Source organism: Punica granatum, chromosome 7, assembly GCF_007655135.1.
Source record: "Punica granatum isolate Tunisia-2019 chromosome 7, ASM765513v2, whole genome shotgun sequence".
In the NCBI taxonomy this organism is placed as follows: Eukaryota; Viridiplantae; Streptophyta; class Magnoliopsida; order Myrtales; family Lythraceae; genus Punica; species Punica granatum.
In genome coordinates, this window is record NC_045133.1 from 27,084,292 (window position 1) to 27,106,993 (window position 22,702).

The 22,702-nt window shown below is 39.2% G+C and overlaps 5 protein-coding genes across 7 annotated transcripts; 3 read left to right on the plus strand and 2 right to left on the minus strand.

Annotated features, from left to right (window-relative positions):
- Positions 1-203: 203 nt before the first annotated feature.
- On the plus strand, positions 204-1,445 carry LOC116212960 (protein translation factor SUI1 homolog 1). 2 transcript variants are annotated; one of them, XM_031547728.1, is made up of 2 exons: positions 204-353; positions 833-1,445. In XM_031547728.1, exon 2 carries the CDS (start codon positions 890-892, stop codon positions 1,217-1,219), a length of 330 nt encoding a protein of 109 aa, XP_031403588.1. In that variant the 5' UTR covers positions 204-353; positions 833-889; the 3' UTR covers positions 1,220-1,445. The 2 variants fall into 2 exon arrangements, with proteins under 2 accessions (XP_031403588.1, XP_031403589.1); XM_031547729.1 differs by having other exon boundaries at positions 273-423.
- Positions 1,446-2,533: 1,088 nt separating this feature from the next.
- Positions 2,534-5,980, minus strand: LOC116212958 (calcium-dependent protein kinase 2-like). The gene is made up of 8 exons (XM_031547726.1): positions 5,221-5,980; positions 4,603-4,746; positions 4,243-4,395; positions 3,821-3,936; positions 3,567-3,734; positions 3,349-3,476; positions 3,003-3,102; positions 2,534-2,933 (listed from the first exon to the last, which is right to left on the minus strand). Exons 1-8 carry the CDS (start codon positions 5,978-5,980, stop codon positions 2,859-2,861), a joined length of 1,644 nt encoding a protein of 547 aa, XP_031403586.1. The 3' UTR covers positions 2,534-2,858.
- A 7,319-nt stretch (positions 5,981-13,299) lies between these two features.
- LOC116214049 (NEP1-interacting protein-like 1) lies at positions 13,300-15,354 on the plus strand. The gene is made up of 4 exons (XM_031549286.1): positions 13,300-13,588; positions 14,006-14,157; positions 14,517-14,765; positions 14,892-15,354. Exons 1-4 carry the CDS (start codon positions 13,441-13,443, stop codon positions 15,042-15,044), a joined length of 702 nt encoding a protein of 233 aa, XP_031405146.1. The 5' UTR covers positions 13,300-13,440; the 3' UTR covers positions 15,045-15,354.
- Positions 15,355-15,950: 596 nt separating this feature from the next.
- On the plus strand, positions 15,951-17,829 carry LOC116214051 (reactive Intermediate Deaminase A, chloroplastic). Its single transcript, XM_031549289.1, has 6 exons — positions 15,951-16,193; positions 16,499-16,614; positions 16,729-16,773; positions 16,982-17,055; positions 17,146-17,195; positions 17,555-17,829. The coding sequence occupies exons 1-6, from the start codon at positions 16,016-16,018 to the stop codon at positions 17,647-17,649; spliced, it is 558 nt and encodes a 185-aa protein (XP_031405149.1). The 5' UTR covers positions 15,951-16,015; the 3' UTR covers positions 17,650-17,829.
- A 767-nt stretch (positions 17,830-18,596) lies between these two features.
- On the minus strand, positions 18,597-22,129 carry LOC116214050 (OVARIAN TUMOR DOMAIN-containing deubiquitinating enzyme 2). Of its 2 annotated transcripts, none has more exons than XM_031549287.1 (9): positions 21,652-22,129; positions 20,985-21,068; positions 20,827-20,872; positions 20,101-20,209; positions 19,622-19,713; positions 19,476-19,538; positions 19,091-19,209; positions 18,900-18,975; positions 18,597-18,811 (listed from the first exon to the last, which is right to left on the minus strand). In XM_031549287.1, the coding sequence occupies exons 2-9, from the start codon at positions 21,047-21,049 to the stop codon at positions 18,755-18,757; spliced, it is 627 nt and encodes a 208-aa protein (XP_031405147.1). In that variant the 5' UTR covers positions 21,050-21,068; positions 21,652-22,129; the 3' UTR covers positions 18,597-18,754. The 2 variants fall into 2 exon arrangements, with proteins under 2 accessions (XP_031405147.1, XP_031405148.1); XM_031549288.1 differs by lacking the exon at positions 21,652-22,129 and adding an exon at positions 21,299-21,552.
- Positions 22,130-22,702: the final 573 nt, after the last annotated feature.

Genomic DNA, 22,702 nt, shown 5'->3' on the forward strand with positions numbered 1-22,702 from the left:
CCATACGATATTCCAATTGGATTTTAGATGAACTGAACCGAGAAACCACCACCACCATTTCTCTGGATTGTTCCCTGCGGGGCCCACACGCCCGCCCCCGGGCCCCACCGACTTCCGCATCACGATAAGTTCGCGTGGAATCTACGCGTCTACGATGGGTAAGGGGACGCATCTCCACCGTCGAAATGGGGAAGAAACATTCTGGAACGTTCACTTCAGTTGCCGGGCTTTCAGAACAAGGTCAGATCCTGTGGCTGATAATAAACCGCCTCTGAGGCCTATATATACGGAGCCCCCGTATTCCACCGTCGTTATAACATTCACCGAGCGTAAGAAGCAGCCTTCATCCTCTGGTGAGTGATTAGTCTCATCCCAAGCAATTTGTTCTTCCTGATCTTGTTGGTCACTGCAAGTTGGTATTTGGTATGATCTCTTGTCGGAGGATTTGTCTCGTGTTTTATTGATGCTCTGTTTTCTAAGAGGATTTTGTTGCTTTTCGATGAGATTCATGTCCCGTTCTTTCTTCATAGCAGTGCTTGCTGGCTAGGAAGATCGTGTCTTTCTTAAGTCTGATATCTGGAATTTTTACAGTGTTTGCGTTTCTTCTTGCCGATGATCTTCTTGATCACTGCAAGTTGGTTTCTGATATGTTCTCTTATCTCGTGTTTGATTGATGCTCTGTTTTTCTAAGACGATATTGATCATTTCCGATGGAGTTCATGACCCGTTTTCCGATTAGTGTTTGCTGGCTATAAAGATCTTGTCTTTCTTCAGTTTGGTGATTTGATCCTTAATGAGTATTGTTTCTAATTGTGTCTGTGATTTTGCGCAGACAAAAGAAAGAGCGGTATCTTGTGAAGTGAGTCGAAGTTCCGAGCCGACGATTTTCATGGTTCAAGTAGACCTTGAGCTCCCCTCTTCTTTCGACCCCTTTGCTGAAGCCAAGGAATCGGGCGCTAAGGAGTATGTTCATATCCGGATCCAGCAGCGGAACGGGAAGAAGAGCCTGACTACGGTGCAGGGGCTGAAGAAAGAGTACAGCTACGAGAAGATCCTCAAGGATCTCAAGAAGGAGTTCTGCTGCAACGGGAATGTTGTGCAGGACAAGGAGCTTGGCAAGATCATCCAGCTCCAGGGCGATCAGCGGAAGAACGTGAGCCACTTCCTGGTGCAGGCTGGGCTGGCGAAGAAGGACCAGATCAAGATTCATGGTTTCTGAGCTTCTGGTGTTCTTGCAGTAGTATTGTCGCGTCCACGTGTACGGGATTTGGGCATTGAATAATTCGGTGTTTCGTGTTCGAAACTTGCCCTGGTTGGGACCGTCGAGTGTTATGCTGTTTTTTGCTGCTTCTCTTGCGATTTTGGTTCTGTATAAGTTCCTGGACTTCTAATGGATTGTAATGAGATTACATTTTGCATCAATGGTATTTTTGGTTTAAGAGCTATACCTGCTACTCTGTGAAAGCTGTGTTGTTAATGTTACATCATCGTCCAAACAATTGGACAAGTAATGACATCGAGTAGAAAATAGCCCAAGCGATTGATATGAATATGGGCTGTTCAAAGTGAATCTGGCAATCTTTTCTGTGAACTTGCATTTGGAATATTTCAATTATCAGAAACAGCTGAGGTGGATCAAATGGAAGGGACTCGGTGATGAGAAATTTACGTAGAACGTTGATTGTAATCAAAACCATCATATATTAATTGTATGTATGTTTGGTTTTAGAGTTAAGCGTAGGTTGTTAGGATTTAATTTTTATTCTTTGCTCTGTCCCCTTCGTTCTTCTTTGTTTTGACTGAATATATCACTCCCCCTTTTGTTTCCTCAGTTTCTCGAAATATTTTTTATTCACACCAAAGGCACCCTCTCGCCAGCAAGCGGATCAGCTATAACAAGAGATCATCGCAACACAACATAAAAAATTAACAGCTGATTTTATGCAAGGTTTGGAATAAAATTACCCAAACAGTACAAGATGAGCACAAAAAACAGAAAGAGCGAAAGCCGAAGTAAATTTAATTCAAGCAAAGCCTGGACTGGATAGATCAGAAATGACAAGGCAAAGTAAGATAATATTCGAAACCAAAATGCTTAACAACAGAGGAATTGAACTTATTCCTCTCCCTATGTCTGTTGCTATCACATGCCTGGCTAATCTGATATTATCAAACAAATCCCGCCCACAGAGCCGATTCCACTGAGTTACGATTCCCGCCCTCTGCCACACTTCTCTGAAACAGGTGAGGGAGAGGAAGAACAAGGGACGGGATAGTAGAAAAGAATAAAAAATTTAAAGATACAGTTCAGTAAATTGACGAATTGGTCCTCCGGAGATTGAATATACATCACATTTATCTCCAGAAATTTTTTGCATCACTTTAGCCGTCCACCGATTGACGGTAATTGGACGGAAGGATGAACGTGATGGACAATTATTAAGTGGAGGTCTAAATTGATGAAAAAAATTTCTCGAGATAAATTTGATGTACATTCAATCTCTGGAGGACCAATTTGTCAATTTACTCAAACTTGAAAATATAACTGCGGTAAATTGCAAAATGTGTAAAAGTAGATACAAAATGCGTGAAAAGTACACATCAACAATCGGGGCGGTAAATACAGCTGCAGATGAACTTCAATCTCGTTTGGCTTTCCCTAACCATTGCGTATTTCACAAGGAAAGGAGGAAAAGAGGAAGGAGCAAGTTCAAAAATCTGGCTTGAACCAGGTTATGGAAGCTAATGTGTATGGGACAGGTCTTGCGTTTGGAATAGGAAAAGCTAATATACATATCCTTTTTCCAGCAGGACTATGCTGGTGAAAAGAAAACATGGGATCGTCATATATCGCTACGTTAGAAGAGCTTCCCCTGTTGCTGGTTTCCGCTCCTCATCATCGCGCAAAACTCTTGGTAGTTAATCCTACCATCCTGTAAATACAATGTTATATGAGCGTGCATTCTCATAATTTTAAGTTTGAGAAGCTGAGATGAACTTACATTATCCGTGTCAACTTCAGCTATTATATCCTTAATGGTGGCTTCGTCTCCCATTTGGTATTCTCTCATTGCCATCTCTATCTCGTCTGTCGTGATAAACCTGCAAAGTCCAGGACAAGTACCATTTAGTATTATCGAATCAATCAACTTTGATTCTAAGGTTAAGTTTGCAGGGGTAGCAAGGGAGAAGGTTCAAAATTTCACTACCAGAGAAACGTTACTGGAATTCCTTTTGGAAGATTTCTGCTATGCTAAACAGAGAAGGAATAGCGCAGTGGCGGCAGAAACTTTTATGAACGTAATGGAAAGAGAGAGCATCAGTTCAAGGTAGGAAGAAAGAGCTTACCCACTATTATCCTTGTCAAAATGCTGGAAGGCTTTGTAGAGATGCTCGTCTCTTTCCAGCTTGTGTCTGTGCATTGTAGCAGTTATGAATTCGATGTAGTCAATAGTTCCATTCCCATCCACATCAGCCTGAAGTGACAATGAGGAAGCATCATTAAGTTCAACAAAGAGAAGCAGTTTCCAAAGGAAGTTTCACAAATTTCAGGATTTTTTCCTTACGGCGTCCATAAGTTGCCTGACTTCGGCCTCTGTGAGTTTTGACCCGAGCCGAGCCAGTCCTATCTTCAGCTCCTCATACGTGATCGTTCCACTTTTGTCTGTGTCCATGTTTGCAAACATCGCCTTCAGACCTTGAATGTCTTCTTCCGAGAAATTTTCAGCAATAACCTGCAAGTATTAAATTCCACAATTAACCCGAGTTTCTTTTCTGTCAACGTAGAAGAAATTTATTCACGAAGATGCAGGGGTCTTACCTTCAATGCAAGCTTCTTTAACTTGTTCATTGCTCGGAACTGTTTCATCCTCGAGAGAACCGCGCTATCAATAGGCCTATCTGATGCATTTCCACCTTCCTTAATCCATGGGTGCTCTGCATTGGTCGTTATATTCAATAAATAAAGTAGCAGAAAACGAGACGAATAAAAATTAGTGAAGATAATATAGAGAAACCATTGACCATTGAACCCAAATTTGTTTCCAACCAATTCTGTTCGAATGAAAATTTTCGAGAAAGAGGTCGATGGCATCTAGATATATGTACGAGTCAATTTACTAGTTTTTGCCACTGCATGCATGTCCTTTTTCGAGCTCTAGCATTAAACAGATGGCCTACTCTGGGTAGCATAATCCATTTTCACGAAATAAAATAAAAGCTAACTGTAATGAGAAACATTACCTAAAACATGAGTAGAAGTAATTCGTTTCTTGGGGTCCTTGGTCAGCATCTTCCTGACAAGGTCCTTAGCACTGCTTGATATTGATGGCCATGGCTGACTCTCAAAGTCGATATCCCCCTTTAATATAGCATCAAATATCCCCTTCTCAGTTTCTGCAATTTATGTTCAGTACAAAAAGAAATCAGTGCTAAGGCTTCTGGTGGAAGATTAGTTCCTGTACTGCCTGGACATTTTACCATCTAGATAAAGAATTTTTTCATTGTTCTAAAGAGAGTTATCATCTCTTTTTTGATACGATTGGCAGCTTTCAAAATTATTACAATGAATCAAATAGAACAAGAGATAGAGAACGATATTACCAGCCCAAAATGGAGGAACTCCACTGAGAAGAATGTATAACATCACTCCCGCACTCCAAATGTCTGCTTCCTTCCCATAACTGCGACGCAAAACCTCAGGGGCAACATAGTAAGCACTCCCGACTATATCCCGGTACACCTTTCCTGTCATGAATTTCAGAGACCAACGATGAAGATTACACGCACCAAAGAAAACGACTTGCTTGTGCATTGTTTCATGCACGAATGTGTCATACTAAAACGTAAGTAAAAGCTAAGATTAAAGGTTTTACTTACCAATGCAAATGAAAGTTCTGAAAACCAACCTTCAAATAGAAATCATGACAGAATGGGGCAATAATGCCGGAATTAGAAAAATCATGAAAGAACAGGCCTACAATTCTATTTCGGTTTGACAAGATCATGCACCCAACAACCTATATATATTATTGAAATTAACAAGCATATCTGAAGGACCCGAAAGCAACAAGAAAATGACTTACCAAACCTACAAAGACTAAACATATGTAAATAGTACTCCTAGTTTTCGCAGATACCAAGAATATACTCGATTATCATATCATGATCTAGAAGAATGGTAATTCTAAGTTAACGACAGAATTTTCTTGTTCCCCTTACCTTCCTCGATGAAAACGGACAACCCGAAATCAGTTGCTTTGAGAACAGCATTCTCATCCTTGCTGGAAAGCAGGAAGTTCTCGGGCTTAAGATCTCGATGCATCACTCCCATGAAATGACAAGCATGAACAACATTAACGATTGCCCTGCAAATAGAGGCAGCCGCCCTCTCACTGTACTGCCCCTTGGCGATGATCCTATCGAAGAGCTCCCCCCCAGCACAGAGCTCCATGACCACATGAACCGATTGCCTGTCCTCGTAAGCCCCCCTGAACTCAACTATATTGGGCTGGCCACTCAAGTGCTGCATAATCTGAATCTCTCGCCTGATATCTTCCTTATCGTTCTTGCTCACAAGCTTCCTCTTCGAGATCGACTTGCAGGCAAAAGCCTTCCCCGTGGAGATCTCCCTGCACAAGTGGGTGACCCCAAATTGGCCCCTGCCCAACTCCTTACCCATTGAGTAGTGGGACTTCACATCCTCAAATGGCTTCCCTAAGATTGTGTTCGGTTCAACCCTCTGGGCTGGTTTTGGGGCTGCTGGGGAAGGGACTGACCGGGGCTTCTGAGGTACATATTGGTGTTGATGGGTTGCTGTTGGAGCTGAAGGTTTGGGCACGACCGGTTCATAGGGTCTCTGGTAATTATTATAATCATTACCGCCCCCACCACCACCTCCTCCTCCTCCTCTTCCTGGCGCTGATCTATAGCCACTGTAGCCTGATTCTGAAGTTTTCTTCTTGCTTAAACACGCACCCATTTCCTGCTCTTGCCCAAAGTTTCAAGCTTTACAGATCAGAAAGAGAGTTGACGAGAGATGGAGACGACCCAGTTGATGAATTTCACAAAATCTGAGCAGAAAGGCAGATGTGATTGATGATGGTCTCGGTATTAATGAGATGAGATCTTTGCCTTGGGGTTTATTTGGATAGGAGAGGACATGGCCTGGTGGCACTGTGTTTCGATTGGGGAAACGTCGAGGAAAGAGCTTTCAGAGAAGGAAGAAAAGGAAAGTCTTTGGGGGGGGGGGGGGGAGGGACAGACAGCCTGACCGGGAAACTTGAGCAAAACAAGAACAGAACAGAACTGGATCAACTGCTGGATTGAGTTGAAACGTTGACTATTTCTGTAGACTGATATTTGCTTCCTTCCCATGGGGAATCATTATGCGAAAGAAAACAGGAAAATAATGTTTTTACCATTCATGACCTCGAAAAAGACTATGGTTCTTTAGTTGGACCGTGTCATAACCCTTTAGGGCCGTTTGGATTAACGTTGTGGCCGCCGCTAATGATTCCCGTACACGAACCAACACAAAAAACAAAGCCGACTGCTTTCTCTTATCCGAATTTAAAGATTACGAGCGAATAATATCGAGAGAAAATTAGAATATTCGATCAGTTTATTTATTTGTGGTGGAGGGTAGGATTAGGTAGAAACAGGGGATGTAATGAACTTGTTGCACAATAATGATGATGGACATGGAAATTAGGAGACAATGTCGGCCGAGGTTTCTTTCCCATGATCCCAGCAGAAAGAGAGAGTTCATTCATGTGTGTGTGTGTGCGCTTTTTTTAATAAATTCCTCCAACCACATTTGACATTATTATATACTAATCTCCCGTTAATTAATAATATATGAGGTATATTACATCATATAGCCTAACGTTGATAGATATTCTTAGATTTATCCCGACGTCGATTTTTTACCTGAGGTATCTCAACGTTGTTAATTTCATGTTACCGTCTAGGTTCTAGGGGATAGTTGGTGAAACAAAAATAGCAATATTTTGATACTTCGGATAAAAAAATGACGTTGGGATAGATTTAAAAATATCCGTCAACGATAGAGTATATGGTGCAATAAATCCTAATATATATGGCTCTTTAACATATTTTACTGGCACAAAAATTTGAGAAATTATTTATTTTTCTAAATTGAAAAAAAAAAGAACACTTGAGAGTTCTTGACCCACAAAAAGAAATCTTATCTCGAGCTAAATAATACAGCTCGACTTAGCCATTTTCAGTCATGTATAAATGGGACAAATTTAATAAGTAACTCGATCCAAAGTGAAGACCGTGCCAAAGAGCTGTCACACATGAGACATGTCCGCATTGAGAGATATTGATGTGCTTATTGTCTTAGTTCCGGATGAACTCAGGACACGCCATAAGACAATTTAATTCAAATGGCCGGACCTCAGTGCAGATATTTCGCAAATTAATCGTGATAAATGTTAAAAGTACGGTGTCGGGTGCACTTTGATACGCAGTCTCGGGCTGAAAACTTGATAAATGAAAATCCCTAATTGTACAACGAATCATCATCGGAACAAAAACCCGTTTACTATGAAGAAATTTTCCTAGCCCCATCCGAACAATTTTAATTAGTATAAGGTCAGAATGAATAATTTAGGTGGTCGAAATTTCCCTCATCGGAGGCTTGGAATAAACGCAAGCGCGTGCATAAGTTAGAGGCGTGATGTAATGTAACGTAACATGTAAGAAAACTAGAAAGGGGACACTGACTACTCCGTGAGGTGAGGATGAGGTGGAGAATGGTCAGTCAGGACTTGGAATTTGGCGTAAACGCGGTTCCCTTCTGGCTCCTCCTAATGTATACATTGCATGTATTTCCTTCCCATCAATCACGTCTGTCTATGTGTGTTCTGTTCTGGGAAAATTATTTGGTCCAGCCCGGGACTGTCCGGGGGCCTGGGAGTCGTTGATTCGAGGGGATAGTCCCTTGATTAGAAAGGGCTATCCCCATCCTACAGTTCACGAGGTATTCCGGACGGTCCGGGGACTGAATCGTCTAAACTTCCTTTGTCCTCGTCTTTTTCATCCTTGGCCGGCCAGTAAAATAACTAGTTATCTTTACTATTGTATAAAGAAAGACTTTGATTTCTCAAGTTACTCTTACGAAAAAATATTTTAATTAATTAAAATTATTAATTTTAGATTAATGATAAATTCATTTAAAAACTAACCACTGTCCACTCATCATATTTTCCCTGGCTTTCCCACTTTCTCCAATTCTTGCTCTCCCCTTTTCTGGCCGCCCAACTCCATTTTTTTCTCTCTTGTCTTTTTTTTTTTTTTTAAATTCTCGTTTGCTCTTTAATTCACATAATTAAAAAACCGTAAGTCACAATCAGCATGGGCCGCCAAAAAAAATCAAAAGAAGCACACAGGCCCCAATCATTTCAAGCAGCCCAATACTGTAGCATTGAAGCAAAAACAGCCCAATACTGTAGCATCGAAACAAAAAATGGATCGAGGAGAAAAAGGCTGCTTTGTTCGGTTTTCGAATAAAAAATTTTTACTCTATTCAACTCAATTTTATTTTTTCTCAAATTCATCATTACAATCATTACTATTTTATCGTTTTATCTTTTTTTAAACAATCTATTACTCATAAATAAATATATATATATATATATATATTCATCCATCCATATATTTATCAATATTTACAATCATTACAGAAAATCAAATTGAATTAGATCACGATCCAACTTGAAAACCAAACGCAAAGTTACAGTAACAACGAAGCCTAGATCATGATCCAAATTGAAAACCAAACGCAAGCTTACAGTTACAGCCAAGCCTAAATGCATTAAACAAACAGAGACCATCAAAACTCAATTCCTCGAGCATCAGCAATCCCCTCATGTCGAACAATAACCAGCTTCCTGCAGATACCTCCTCTTTCTATTTTCTTTTCGTGAACATAATGAAAAGCAAAACTTTATATAATTCTCATCGTTTAACTTCATCTTTTACCTTATTTAATTTCATATATATATCTCCGTTGAGACAAAACTTTGGATATAGAGAGTCCAATATAAATTAGGTGATTAGATTGACTGATTTTCGTTTAAATTTGATTTGTTACATCATATATATGATACCATATAAACTTATATTTATTGATGTAGATTAATTTCCCAACTAAAAGTGACGTAATTAAGTAGAAGGTCTATCCTACTCTCAAGGACATGTATTCATATATCAAATTGACATAATTAAATAGAAGATATATTCTTAAATTAACATCTCACAACCCTATATTATCGTATATTCATAAATGGATTTACTTATTAAAATTATTTATTATCAACTAAATATAATTAATATATCATATTAAATCAATATATATGAGAAAATTATTTATCAAACAAAACTTTCTTATTATAAATAAATGATATATTTAAGATATCGTATAAAAATATATCACATACTGATACTAATAATAACTTACCGAAATAATAATATTAATAATAATAAATCATTATTTCAATGTTGCATCTGTTACATCAGAGTACGTAATTAATAAATCGCAGAACGAAACCCCGGGGTTGCCCAATTCACGAGTTTAATAAAAGGGTGCGGTCATTAGACGAATAGAAATATAGGAAGGTAATATATAATCTCAAACTCAACTCTCACTAATAAGTTGGAGTAACCCTAAAGAAAAACCTTCATATTCAGGTGCCCTTGTGGCCATATTACTCTAAATCACTCGTGTCCACAACATCCAAACAGACTTGACGAGGAATACATTCTCACGAACAAACACAACCCCTGTATACACACCCAGGAGCACCCCTTCCTGCGTATATATCCATACAATAGACACGAGTAGCTAGACGGGTCGAGGTTCCATATAGTAACCACTACTCGGAGTACTCTGCCTTGTATATCCATCTCTAGGAAGATTGGGTCCAGAATCTACGTACAGAGCTTATTATAAAACAAGTGATATATATATATATATATGTACATATTGATGTTTCCTTAAACTAGTTTTTCAATGGTAAGCGATATAAATAGTATGGACGGTAAATAAAAAGAAATTGCCCGAACCGTGAAGAGAAACAGCGAGGAATTGTTGGAAAGGAGAGACAAATGTGGCAGTCCCATTCTTTTGGACTGCCTAAAGAATTATCAGTCCCATACGCTACACCATTTTTTGAGTGAATATCTTAACCTTCAATTCATTCTCCAGGGAATGTCTACTATAAACATATCTAAATGATATTACCTTTTCTCTTTTTTTTGGTTTTTTCATCAAGCAAGATGTGTCCCATCTATGATCGAATACTTCTGAAAAAGTAACACGGTATCGCCTACATGTATGTATGATAAATTAATCCGGATCATTGTACCGGACAATAATAGATATAGCAAGCATGAATGAGTCATGCATGATTCAATAGACAAAACACACGTTTCGGTGGACAAAATCTACAGTGCTATCGTGGTGGAACCAAGCCAAGCTTAATCGGACATATGGATCCAAACTTGATTTAATTGTATATTGAGAAAGTATTGTTTCCGTGATATTTGTCATATTGGAGTTGTAAAACATAACGTTCCTCATCAATTATGTACCATCCCATGGCGTGGAGGAATTCCCTGCCGCCCATTGTTTCGATTTGTACATAAGAATAATAGTTGCAACCATAAATGCAAAAAACCATTGCCAAATGAAGCAAAACATACTCGAATGGAGCAGAAGTTAGAACTACTCCACGAGAGAGGCCAAGAAACGAAGACAAGTTGAGAAGCAAAGCAAGAGAGCTCATCAGCTCACACCATTAATGCAATTAAATCAGATCTCTGTGTATATTTATTAAGAAATCTAGAGGAAATATCTCACAGCACAGCCCATAGAAGCTCTAACCCACCTTCCCCACCTCAGCCCCTGGTTTTGGCCTTACATAAGTGTAACCCTTCCTCTTCATCATCCTTCTCATCCACCGCTATTCGTACATGGAGCCCCCACCATTAAAAAAAAATAAAATTTCTTTCCCTTTTTTTTCCCTTTTATATTTTTGATGATTTTTTTTCTCATTTCGTGTGGTTAAATTAATTATACTTGCCTATAAGCTAATGGGTGACCCTAAGGTTTTTGCCTAGTTGATTTAGTTAGTAGGTACTATCAATGATTTGGCCAGTACTCATAAATCCATAGGAAATCAATACATGTAGGACATTATCCTTGATGGGTCTTGATTTATTGTTGGTCCAAAGTTCTCTTAACTAATAATGATAATTCGGTATAAGATATTTGAAAACGAATAAAGCCAACTATGTATAAGTTTCTGATTAACACGTAAATCTTTTCTTTTCATTAATTTATTCTCGTGACTTAATTATCCGTTTGCTATCTTTTCATTACGGTCAATCTCCAGTTCTTGGTCAATCATTATTACTTCAAAACCTCCTTGACTAAATAATAAATTCAAACGAAAGGGCATTCGAGCCAACAAGTATTGGGGAATATTTATGCTTACTTAGCCAGATTTTGCATAATTCCCCTGGTCCCATTTAACATCATTCTCGAGCCAACCTCTAGCCAGTTAACCAGTTGCCATTTCGCTTATTTTGGCTGGAGAGGTACTTACTCGGAAAATATATTTTTTAAAATTAAAAAAAATTATATATCTTTTTGTAACAAAAAAAAGGTGCATATATATATATATATATATATATTGTTTTTTAAGGGAAAGAAATAAAAGGAGGACAAAGACATATCATATTTTTTAGCCAAAAAAAGAAGATAAAAATTGTTTATGAACTCCCTCACTTTCAGACCCATCACATATCAGAAGTTCCTGTATTTTGAGAGGAAATATTTGGTGAGTATTACTGATTCACTTGGATCTGTAACACCCAATTAAAATGTCAAAAAATGAGAAATTGACCCCACAATGGGTCTACAGATTCCCACTTACACACAATTTGATTGATTCTTAATCATCCAAAATGGATGAGTAATACTTATTGAATATTTAGTCGTATTTGGGGATGTATCACCGTATTTTAATCGTCAAATTTTGACAGTAATAAAGATCCAATTGCTACATAGATAAGATCATAGGAATAAAAGAATTTAAATTACTGATCAAAATATTTAGAATTATATATAAGTATAGCTGTGCACATTTATGCTTGTTGCATGCATATGTATACACGGTGCATATTGAGCCAGTTGAGAAGAGAAACAACTTGCCTTATTCATTAGTCCTTGTGAATCGTTTTTTTTTTCAATTTAATTTTTCCCAGTTGCACGGTGTTATAATTATTTAATTTGTCTCTCCTCGGATATTAAAATGCAATGAGGAATTAAGCTTACATTCTCATTTTGCTGAACCAGGCATGCATCTATGTCTGCATTTGTATATAGGGTAAATTTTGACAAGAGCACCTATAATTTGTAAAATGATGAGCGACACCCCCTCCTTTCAAAATTAACCACATACTATCACTCCTTTCGTTGATTTCTATCCTTTTTTTTCCTTGAATCGGATCAAATTTGGTTCGAGTAAAAAAAATAAAGTAATGGGTCGATTTGTGTAGTTTCATGACATAGGATCCACGTTGCAAAGTAAATGTTCTCTTGGTGCCACGTCAGCGAAAGGAGGGGTGGTGTGTGGTTAATTTTGAAAAGATGAGTGTTGCTAGTCATTTCACAAATTATGTGGAGATGTCGTCGAAATTTACCCCATATATATGTCATGATAGACATTTGGGGTTTTTACGACACGGTTGTATCCATATCTTAGGATAAAACACTCGAAGTCCTACCGAACCACTAAGGCCCATATTCGAGGAGATCATATCTATATAGGGAACGATTTTTTATGCATGTACTAGATTTCATTAACTCAAATTGGTGAAAGGGATTGTGAGAGATTAAGAAAAAGAAATCCCCATTACTCGACTCGATAGAAATCTTGCATTGCACATAAATCGACTGTTTGCATCTCAAAAGATACCATCGATCCAGTTCCTCGCATCCATCGATAACCAATGGATGCCGTGTTGTGCGTCCTCCTTGTCCCCTAGTCCGAATGGAATATCTTAGTTCGTTGCGCATATGCGGTGCGTTCTTCTCGCATATAATTATTTCCAAGAATAGAAAAGTTATTATCAGAGTAGAGTAATTTTCTGTTGGTCGACAATAAACAGACTCTTTCCCGGAGAGCTTTGATATTTTTATCCGAAAGCAATAAATGGGCCTACTTAGTGCAAACCCTCAGCCTATATATAAATGCGCCTATCAATCCAAACACATTCCCGGTGCAGAAGAGCCAATTAATCATCCCTTCTTCTCTCTCAGCACCCCGTTGGAGCATCAAAGAAGCAGAGCAGAGCAGCAGATCTGTAGTGTTTCACTCTCGGTACTAGCTAAGTGCAGAACAGACAATGAGGAAGTGGTTATCTGGTGCATTAATGGCGGCAGCACTGAAGTTTAAAGAGGCTTCTCCTCTGTGGGTGGTGGTGGCTCTGCTTACAGTCACAGCCATGATGAAGAAGGCCCTCTTTGCTGCTTTCACATGCATTCTTGCTCTGGGTATGTATTTCTTTCTTCTTTTCCCATTTTCCATTTTATTTTTTCCTCCTCTTATGTCAGTTTTACTTCTGGGAGATTCATGTTTTGTCAATACAAGGTTGTCACTTGTCATGTTCCAAAGGCTTTTCCAGTCTTCAACTTTCAGTAGCAATTCTCCTCACAAATATTTGGGGAAAAAAAAAAGAAGAAAGCTCTCACTCCCACTTGGGAGAAGGAAAATGTTTTCCATATTTTTCATATCGACTCCCAACTCAATTTGAAGGCTGATGGAACAGTGCGAAAACGATGCGGTTTTTCTCTCTCTTTTTTTTTTCCCTATTTTTCGACCCAAACTTACACGAGGAGCTACAAAATTTCTTGAATAGTAGTGAAAAGATTCAATGTGCTCTTAATTTTTCATATAATGTTTGTTTATAGGAGGGGCAATGGTGGGGATAATAATAGGAGCGCTGAAGGGGCAGACCACGGAGACGGGGTTTGTAAGAGGGGCTGGGATCGGTGCCGTAACGGGAGCTATCACCGCGGTTCAATTGCTCGAACTCAAGATCGATGGAGAGTCACTTTCCAAGGTAAATTTTGAATAATAATTAATACTAAACTTTGGAAATTTATTGAAAATTCTGCCTTTTTAAAATGGGACAAAAATTTGTGTTTTCTCACGTGATATTTTATTGTGCATGTATATATATATATATATATATATCGATGCCCTTCATTGCACAATAATTTGAAGCTCTCCTCATAAATGTGAAACTATCTCGATGACTGTACCCCGACAACGACCGGGAACAGATTATTGCCATCATTATCTTCTGGATTCAATCCAATAAAAGGGGACGCCATGCTTAATTACTCCTACGTTTAAGCAAGAAAAAAGGCGCAGGGTATCCGAAATATAATTTGTTCTGGTTGCTGTGTTTCGGGACAGGTTGCCCTTTTGAGTAGCTTAATGGAAGGGAAGGTCTTCATGGAATGGGTAGGGCCAGCAGTGCTGAAGGCCTACCAGTGGCAGGTGAGCAACATCGAGACTACTTACCGGGAGATCTCAGACATATACGACACGGCGGAAGAAGGCAGAGGATTATCTCACAACTGTATTCAGAGGATTCCTTCACACAGCTTCAGGTCTAGCATTGCGGTCTCTGACGGAGCTTGCTGCTGCTCAATCTGCTTACAGGTGAATAACCGGAAAGTCGAATCCCGTGTCTGTTTGGGTTCGTGCAGATGAGGAATTCATTTACTTCCCATTTGTGCAAATTCATATATACAGCCTAACCCTTTCGGTTGCCCGTTCATGTATTAGGCTTTCGAGGAAGGAGAGATGACGAGGAGACTTCCCAAATGCAGGCACTTCTTCCATATGGATTGCTTAGACGCATGGCTAACCAGAAAGGGCTCTTGCCCCATCTGCAGAGACGATGTTTGTGATGGCTACAAAGACTTTGCAGATTACTGAGTCGTTCGGATTACTTAATTTGTGAAATCAAGTGTATAATATTGTTGTTTTTGTGGTACTTTCTTTGTACCAGATGTCATTAGGAGCAAAATGCACGATTGAGGTTATTCATGTTATGCTCTCATCAGCTCTTGGTAGTGATTTTGCCAGCAATCTGCATTGGAAATTCCCTCGCCTATTACTTGCTGTGAAAACCGTCGATGCATGCGAAAAGAGGTAGTCCTCCTGGACGGTGAAATTTTATATCGAGCAAGCTTATAAGGAACGGTTCGAATACTAGCAGATTATATTAGATTAAATGAAACCATTGGTTAAGACATCGATGGTAGATCGAGATCTGCTCGCTCACCCAGAGGACCTAGTATTTGTTTTTCCGAATGAGACGAGATTTCCACCTGAAGTGTATGTGCATCTTAAAGGTTTTCTTAAACTACATTTCCTTAATATAACTTGCCTTGAAACATCTCTCCAAATCTGTAGTTTTCTTTGAACATCTTATATCCTTTTCTAAATATCGATAAAATTCTTGCTGTCGGGATATCATCTGTCGAACAAGGAAACATGAGGCCGATGAGCCCGGAAAAAAAAAATATTAAGTTAGACATCAAAATGATATGTGCAAGTTTCAATTAGCGTTCAGGATTATAATAAAAAAATAATTGTTATAGGGTCCACCGGACTATGTGACAGACTCTACTGAGTGAAGATTTGCATACCACAGTTTTACAGAATACCTGTTAGTCTCATCTAATATTTTGCAACATTATTTTCCTCGGATCTTTTGAGGAATGGTTTCGGGTAGTATTGAGATGGATTACCAAAATGTGGGGTCAAAACGGAAGGAATTAAAATAAAGGGGGGCAAGATGGAAAGCATCATTTCTTCTCCTGCTAGACCCAAACATAGCGTAGGCAGAGAATCACAGGCAGGCAGGCGCAGTCGCAGAGACACAGAGGAGACAGGAATTATCAATGTCGTGGTTTGCCGCAAGAACCTTCAACGTGCCGGCGATAGACGTCGGCGGCACGCTGCGCTCCCGGTCTCCCCTGGCGGTGGGCTTCGGCTGCGCCTCCTTTGCTGGCACAAGGCTGTGGCGGTCGAGCCGATCGAATGTGCCATTTGCTTGCATGAGCGTCTCTGCTGAAGCCCGTGAGTGAGCTTGTGTTTCTCCTTTCCGATTATTTTTGTCAAAAGCTGGAAACTTTGTAGCTCAATTTCTTAGGTTGACTCCGACAGTACGTTGCTGAATGTCAATGAGCCTTTAGGTCTTGACCAGCTGGGGATTTCTCTTGCAAATGTTGTAATCTTTTGTCTGATCAGTTCAGTGGGGCAGGTTGTAATAAAATCTGATGATTAAGTTTGTCTTTGGGTAAGAGCACTTGCATTCTAAAGAAATTACTCAATTGATTGGACTAATCGCTTTCCTGCTAATTTGACAATGGAAATGTTCTCAGGGTTGAAAGAAGCAGTGAAAACCGACAAAGCTCCGGCAGCTCTGGGACCTTATTCCCAGGCAATCAAGGCGAACAATATGTTGTTCGTATCTGGTGTCCTCGGTCTTATTCCAGAGGTCAGTTGATGACTTGTGAATTTAATCATTGCAAAAATATGCACAGAAAGAACAACCAAAAATAAGATTGGAGTTGTTGTGAATTGTCCTTAAAAATTTGCTATGTTGATGCAGACCGGGAAGTTCGTGTCTGATGGTGTTGAGGACCAAACTGAGCAGGTAAAGTGACTTGATAAAATAATGTTAGAAGTGTGACATTTCTTTACAGTTCTGATACAAGTATCGGGAATCATCGTTAAATTTATTTTTAGTAGAATTGACCTTTTCGCATCTTTGATCTGTGTGAAATGATCCACTTTGATTTCAAATTGTCAGAGTCAGAGATATCCTCTTATGATGAATCTAAGTTTGTTACTATTTTATGCAGGTTCTTAAAAACATGGGTGAGATACTAAAAGCCGGTGGTGCCAGCTACTCTTCTGTGGTTAAGACGACTATAATGTAAGATATCCTTTTACGTTACTTATAGTTTTGTTTCTTGGAAAAGAAGAAATGAACATGGCAGTGAACACGTGTGTTTCTGTTCTGCAGGCTGGCAGACCTAAATGACTTCAAAAAAGTCAATGAGATTTACGCGAAATGTAAGTTCTTCTAGTGCTCATTGATTTCGATTTAAACATGTCTCTTTTATGTACATGGAAAACAAAAATAAAAATGAACATGGAATCCAAAGACTTGGCTTGAAGAAATTCAAAAACTGAAAAGGCGAGTGACTGGAAGCAAAAATGGGGGTCTGCGTGCCTTATCTTGACTAGAAAGAAGGTGAGAGATGCTTGATGGATGCTGAATTTTGGATGTTGACATTTCAGATCACTGCCATCATAGAGCCCCTAAAGATGTGCTTATAAGACGTTCAATACACACTAATGACAAATAACTTGCTATAAGATCAAACTTTGATTATGGCTAAATATGTAATTCGTGTGTTTTTCATTTGCAGATTTCGCGTCACCTGCCCCAGCTCGTTCAACATATCAAGTCGCAGCATTGCCATTAAATGCAAAGATTGAGATTGAATGCATTGCGGCACTCTAATGCAATCAAAGGCTTAGATTTATGGGAAATTTTGGGTGGGAGCAATAACATTAACTTATGGAGTTCATTATTTAGCTTATATGAAGCAGAAGTGTCATTGCCATGAGCTTAACATGAACAGTCTGAGTTTACTTTGAATGGAATAAGTGCCAATCAAGTTGATGTTTTTTCCCCGCTGCAGTTCATGCTTTGTAACATGAATATTGTCTCTGTTCCTTCCTTCTACTCTCCTGTGCCGCTAGATTTTCCTCCCCATAGCCCTCTACCTGTCACCCGATGTAAAGTTTTAACTCTCTTCATCTGAGTTAGGACTCGCCAGATTCTTACTGATCCAGCCGAGCGGTACAACCTCTCAAAGTCGAGAAGGGTCGAGTGTCGGTGCTGCATTGAAGAGGGGTCTGCAGTAGGCGCCATGGGTTCGTCATTTCTATCATTTGATGCTTCTTCACCGTGGTCCTCCTTTCAATCATCTAATGATTATTGGCTTTGTTCCTTCTTTCTACTCTCTCCATGCTGCTAAGTCTCGCTAACTGCATATTGATCCAGCAGGCAATACGACCCCTCTAGTTGAGAAGGGTCAGAGTTCATTTCAATCATTTGATGCGTATTCTTCTTCACCCTTGTCCTCATTTCAATCATCTAATGCGTGTTCTGCTCGTGCAATATTGTATTCTTGTTTGAACAAAATTACAAGAATCCAAAACAATTTCATCAGCTTAAGATCCCAAGTAGCTTAAAAGCCTAAGAGCTTCTTGCTCTTATGGCATTAGCATATGGTCCTCTCAGAGGGCCAGTTCTGCACTAAAATGGGTCTGCTGGAGGCTTCGTGTTGTCATTATTTGAATATGTTGTCTCGACTCTTGTTCAGTGTTCTCATCATTTCAATCATCTAACGTATTTTTGTTCATGCAATATTGCATTTTGGTCGTTTCAAATAAAATTTCAAGAACCCGAAACAAACATGACAACCACATGTTTTTATCGCAAGTAGTAAGTACATAGTGATTCTCAACAAATTCATCAAAACTAAAAAAGTACAGGGTACAACAATCGGCACGAGAAAGAAGTCCTGACGAGAATCCATCATCAACTCAAGAACTTGCTGTTATCTGTATTCTTGAAAATTGACGTGGCCTGTAGCTTGTGCGTGCTCCACAGCTTCCTGAGGAATAAAAAAAAAATGCCCAGGTCGAGTGAGTAAACGTTAGAATAAGACTACTTTCACTTTCTTTTTGACTAGATGTTTTTACCTTTTGACCCACCACGCCGATTTGGCACACTCCACAGCGCAATGTGAAGTTGGCAGTGTCTGTAAAACTCCTTTTCCTGAGCAATTTCATCCCGAGTAAAGAGGACAGGTTAGAGAATAAAGCTCAAGATAAGAGATGTTTGTAAGCATGCATTGCCTTGGCTTTTTCTTGAACAATAATCATATGCTGACCTTTGCTGGTCCCTGGCAAAGTTAAGAGCAAGGCTCTCTACTGCGCCAATTGTTCTATCCTTCTGCACAGCAAATATGGTCTGATCGAACTCCTCAGGAGCCCCCTCAAAGGGAGACATCTGCAGAACACATGAATCCAATTAAGCTTGATTTATGCCGAATTAACAATTTCCCACAAGCAGAACTGGGAGGAAACTGTCATCAAAATTCAATCCAAGAACCAGGAAGCTAATTAGTCCTTTTGACCTATAAAATGCATATTCCATGTCTCTGCATGTAATTGGACAAACATCACTGGACAGCAGCTCATGGCAACAACTCGAATATTTTTTTCCAATCTAATAACCAGCAGAAAGTAAATAGAATTGATTGATTAACTGCATACCACTAAAGCATCATAGTGAAGCCCATCATAAATCAGCATAACCCTCTCAGCATACTTCCTATCCTGCAGATGGCATTCAAACTAAAATAATGACTCCTAATACAAAAGAATCAGGTCCATAGACAAATCAGGAAAAATCTTAATACCTGACCATACAGATCACATCTTGTGGTCTGAATGTCATATGCTGCAATTTCACGTTCATAGTAATCGGCTAGAATAGCAAGCTCGATTGCACCTATTAAAGGGGTAAAAAAACAAGAGCGCTCATATTCTGGTAAGTTACTTAAGAACACCTACATGACGTGCAGGTGATTCACCAAAGAGAATAGAAACGAATGCACAAAACTGACCAAGCAAATTCTATTGTATCCAGTCATCCAACATTGCTGAGAGATACGAAGGTCAAAGAAGCAGTTATTTTTCTTCATGAATCAGGGAATGCAAACACAACAGAAATATTGTTGCACTCAATTTCTTCAGTAGTGTCATAAATACTGCTACTGGCACAAGTAGTAGCCTTTTGAGGGCACAAAATCACATCTTCTATTCATCAATTCTCAATCACAATTTTGACAATCTAAGAAATGTGTTTTTACAAGGAGAGAGAATACAGTTGACAAACCTCCCCATTTCTCCGAGTCAAGAATCCAAGCACAATATTCTTCGTTGATCTTCCCAAGAAATGCCTGAGAATATTTTGCTGGATCGCTCGCCACAGTAGCGGCAATAACCTTTAGGAGCAAAAGATATGGCAAGCTTATCATACAAAACAGGCTACTGACACAAATTTGGAGCGAAATGAGTGGTAAGAATAATTTTTTAGTTATATTTCGAGCTAAAGAAGAAATTGGATCATTGAAACCCGAGAGTCCTCAATTCATTAGCAAAGTCAAACAAGTTTAGAGGAAGGTGCCGAGTTATTTAAGGCTTCTAAAAGAAAACATTATTTTCTACTTGATTGAATAGTACTTTCCTTGGAGGAGATTCATTGGCAACCACCCAAACCACATAAGAAGGGATGTTTTCCTGATAGCTTTCAATTAAGTCAAATAATTATAGCACCAATGCACATACATGATCTCAACCATATATATTATTAAGTTGATTGCATCACAAATGGGATGGTTGAATAGGACATAAAACTCCTAAGAGTCTAAGCATGTACACCACACTTTTATAAGAAAAAAATCTTGTCTTCCAATTATGACACATCCTATTCAGACTAAGCTAATAGCTATCTAGTTTGCTAAGATTCAGTATAAAGGTATGCTGCCCAGAAATATTAAATTTATTGAACAGGAATGCACAATCAAAGGATGCCAAACGTATATTAGACTATGGAAATGACCTGTCTCAACTCGGGAGCTTTGGTTTTGTCATGGTCCATGACATAGCTGCAACCAATTAAAACGCACACAAGATGGTTCAGCATATTCATGCACTAAGTGCTTATGTAGCAGTGCAGAGTAAAACCGGTATAAGACGTTCCAAATACTGGAAACTTACCCGACAGCATTGAAAAGGCAGCTGTTGTCGGAAGGTATGACCCTTCTAGCGATAATTCCTTCCATGGTTGTGAAAAATATTCAGCTGAACATACCAAGAATATATTAGAATCTATGCAGCTGAAATGAAGCTGAGACCCCCACAAAACAAGACTGTTTCTCATGTTTCCGGAATGAATGATCATCAAGAGAAGTAATCTAAACTAGATCAATCCCCAGCCAAGAAGCTACAAAAGCATAATTCAGAACAACAGGGCCGAGGAAAACACTAGTCATCGCATAATTGAAGCAACGACAGACAAACACACATTCAACCTCACTATAGCCAATATCTTCCTGTCAAGAAGGTTCGATTCCCGCAGTATGACACACCAACTCGGGCGAAGCAAGAAGACCTAGGCAAAAACAGCTTAACTCGAGCTCAAATCACATCAAAAAAGTGAAAAAGCAGAGCACCGAATTCGTTCCGTGTCGAGATAACATTCGGCCGAATCTATCAACAGATCCGAAAATCTCGTCCGTCCAAGAAAAGGGAGACAAGGGAACAAGAAGAAGAAGAAGAAGAAGAATATCTCGGGCCCAGATGCCCGCGTATAATCTATCCAAAAGCATCGAATAAAAGAGCGCGAAGAAGCTGAGAGATATCGATGGAGGAGGAGGAATCTTACAGTGAATTGGCGATGGAGCTGGTGGAGCTTAAGGAGACGGAGAGGAGAAGAAAGCCATAAATGGGTTTCGCGGGGGCGGGGGGGAGGTAAGAAGCTAACTTGCTCTACAGGGCAGCCATTTTCGAGAAGGTTATTCAACAGATAATAAGCAATCATAACTGATGAGAACCACCCCGCCCCCCCGCTCTCTTTTTTTTGGGCTTAATTACAAGTTTTTGATGAAGCATTAGGCATCCAAATTAGGATTATGGGAAGTAGTTGATCACTTCGGCCTCGATGACATTCAATCCATCGCACGATTGGATTCGGTTATCTCACCGTTATTTGAGTGAAAAACTACTTAAATGATCCGTGAATTCCACGAAATCCAACGGGTCGGCGAAAGCGTTGTTCGGGTTATCTTGAGGGAGAGATATCGGGATGCATTACTCGTTGCGCATTGTCAACAAGATTTTGAAGATGGAATGATTCTTTGGATGACTGGAGGGATTGATATTATGAGAGGAGAATGAGATAATATGCTAACTTTATCGCCCTCATAGAGATACCAATGGATTTATGATGTGATCTGCTACATGTACTAATCAAAGACATTAATTTCATATGTAGACTGCGATGCGAGCCAATTATGATTCCAGATATTTCCTTCTTTCATAAGATTTTTTTTCCCCTTTTGGCTCATACGTCTTTTCAGAAGATGGTGGCGTATGGCATCAATGAATTGTATTTTCATTAGAAGTGTCGATCCTAGCGGTGTTGAAGTCCGGATACTCTTTTTTTTTTTGCATGATACTCGAATCTTACCTTGTAAGGAACATATTTTATTTTAAGATTTTGAAATCGGATCCTATTTAGTTAAGTCTTGGAATCGGAACTTACCCGGAACCTGTATTATACCATTGGTTCTACGTTTCCTGTTGGAACCTGTAAATTTTTATCCCTCGCTAAATAAAACTGAAAATATCTTATTTATAATCAGTAATAACGTAAAATATAATGTCGACTTGGATTTAAATTAATCCACAATATATCTACAACAAAGAAAAATATG

Bases quoted from the DNA above. Each gene is read 5' to 3' on its own strand.
- LOC116212960 (XM_031547728.1), top strand. From the start codon at position 890: ATGGTTCAAGTAGACCTTGAGCTCCCCTCTTCTTTCGACCCCTTTGCT.
- LOC116212958 (XM_031547726.1), bottom strand. From the start codon at position 5,980: ATGGGTGCGTGTTTAAGCAAGAAGAAAACTTCAGAATCAGGCTACAGT. The intron at 4,747-5,220 runs GTAAGGGGAACA...AATTCATGACAG, and splicing joins GTCCGTTTTCATCGAGGAAG to GAAAGGTGTACCGGGATATA. The intron at 3,103-3,348 runs GTAAGCTCTTTC...TGGACTTTGCAG, and splicing joins TTTGACAAGGATAATAGTGG to GTTTATCACGACAGACGAGA.
- LOC116214049 (XM_031549286.1), top strand. From the start codon at position 13,441: ATGAGGAAGTGGTTATCTGGTGCATTAATGGCGGCAGCACTGAAGTTT. The intron at 13,589-14,005 runs GTATGTATTTCT...GTTTGTTTATAG, and splicing joins CACATGCATTCTTGCTCTGG to GAGGGGCAATGGTGGGGATA. The intron at 14,158-14,516 runs GTAAATTTTGAA...GTTTCGGGACAG, and splicing joins ATGGAGAGTCACTTTCCAAG to GTTGCCCTTTTGAGTAGCTT.
- LOC116214051 (XM_031549289.1), top strand. From the start codon at position 16,016: ATGTCGTGGTTTGCCGCAAGAACCTTCAACGTGCCGGCGATAGACGTC. The intron at 16,615-16,728 runs GTCAGTTGATGA...ATGTTGATGCAG, and splicing joins TCCTCGGTCTTATTCCAGAG to ACCGGGAAGTTCGTGTCTGA. The intron at 16,774-16,981 runs GTAAAGTGACTT...TATTTTATGCAG, and splicing joins TTGAGGACCAAACTGAGCAG to GTTCTTAAAAACATGGGTGA.
- LOC116214050 (XM_031549287.1), bottom strand. From the start codon at position 21,049: ATGGAAGGAATTATCGCTAGAAGGGTCATACCTTCCGACAACAGCTGC. The intron at 20,210-20,826 runs GTCATTTCCATA...TTGCTCCTAAAG, and splicing joins AAGCTCCCGAGTTGAGACAG to GTTATTGCCGCTACTGTGGC. The intron at 18,812-18,899 runs GTAAAAACATCT...TTTATTCCTCAG, and splicing joins TCGGCGTGGTGGGTCAAAAG to GAAGCTGTGGAGCACGCACA.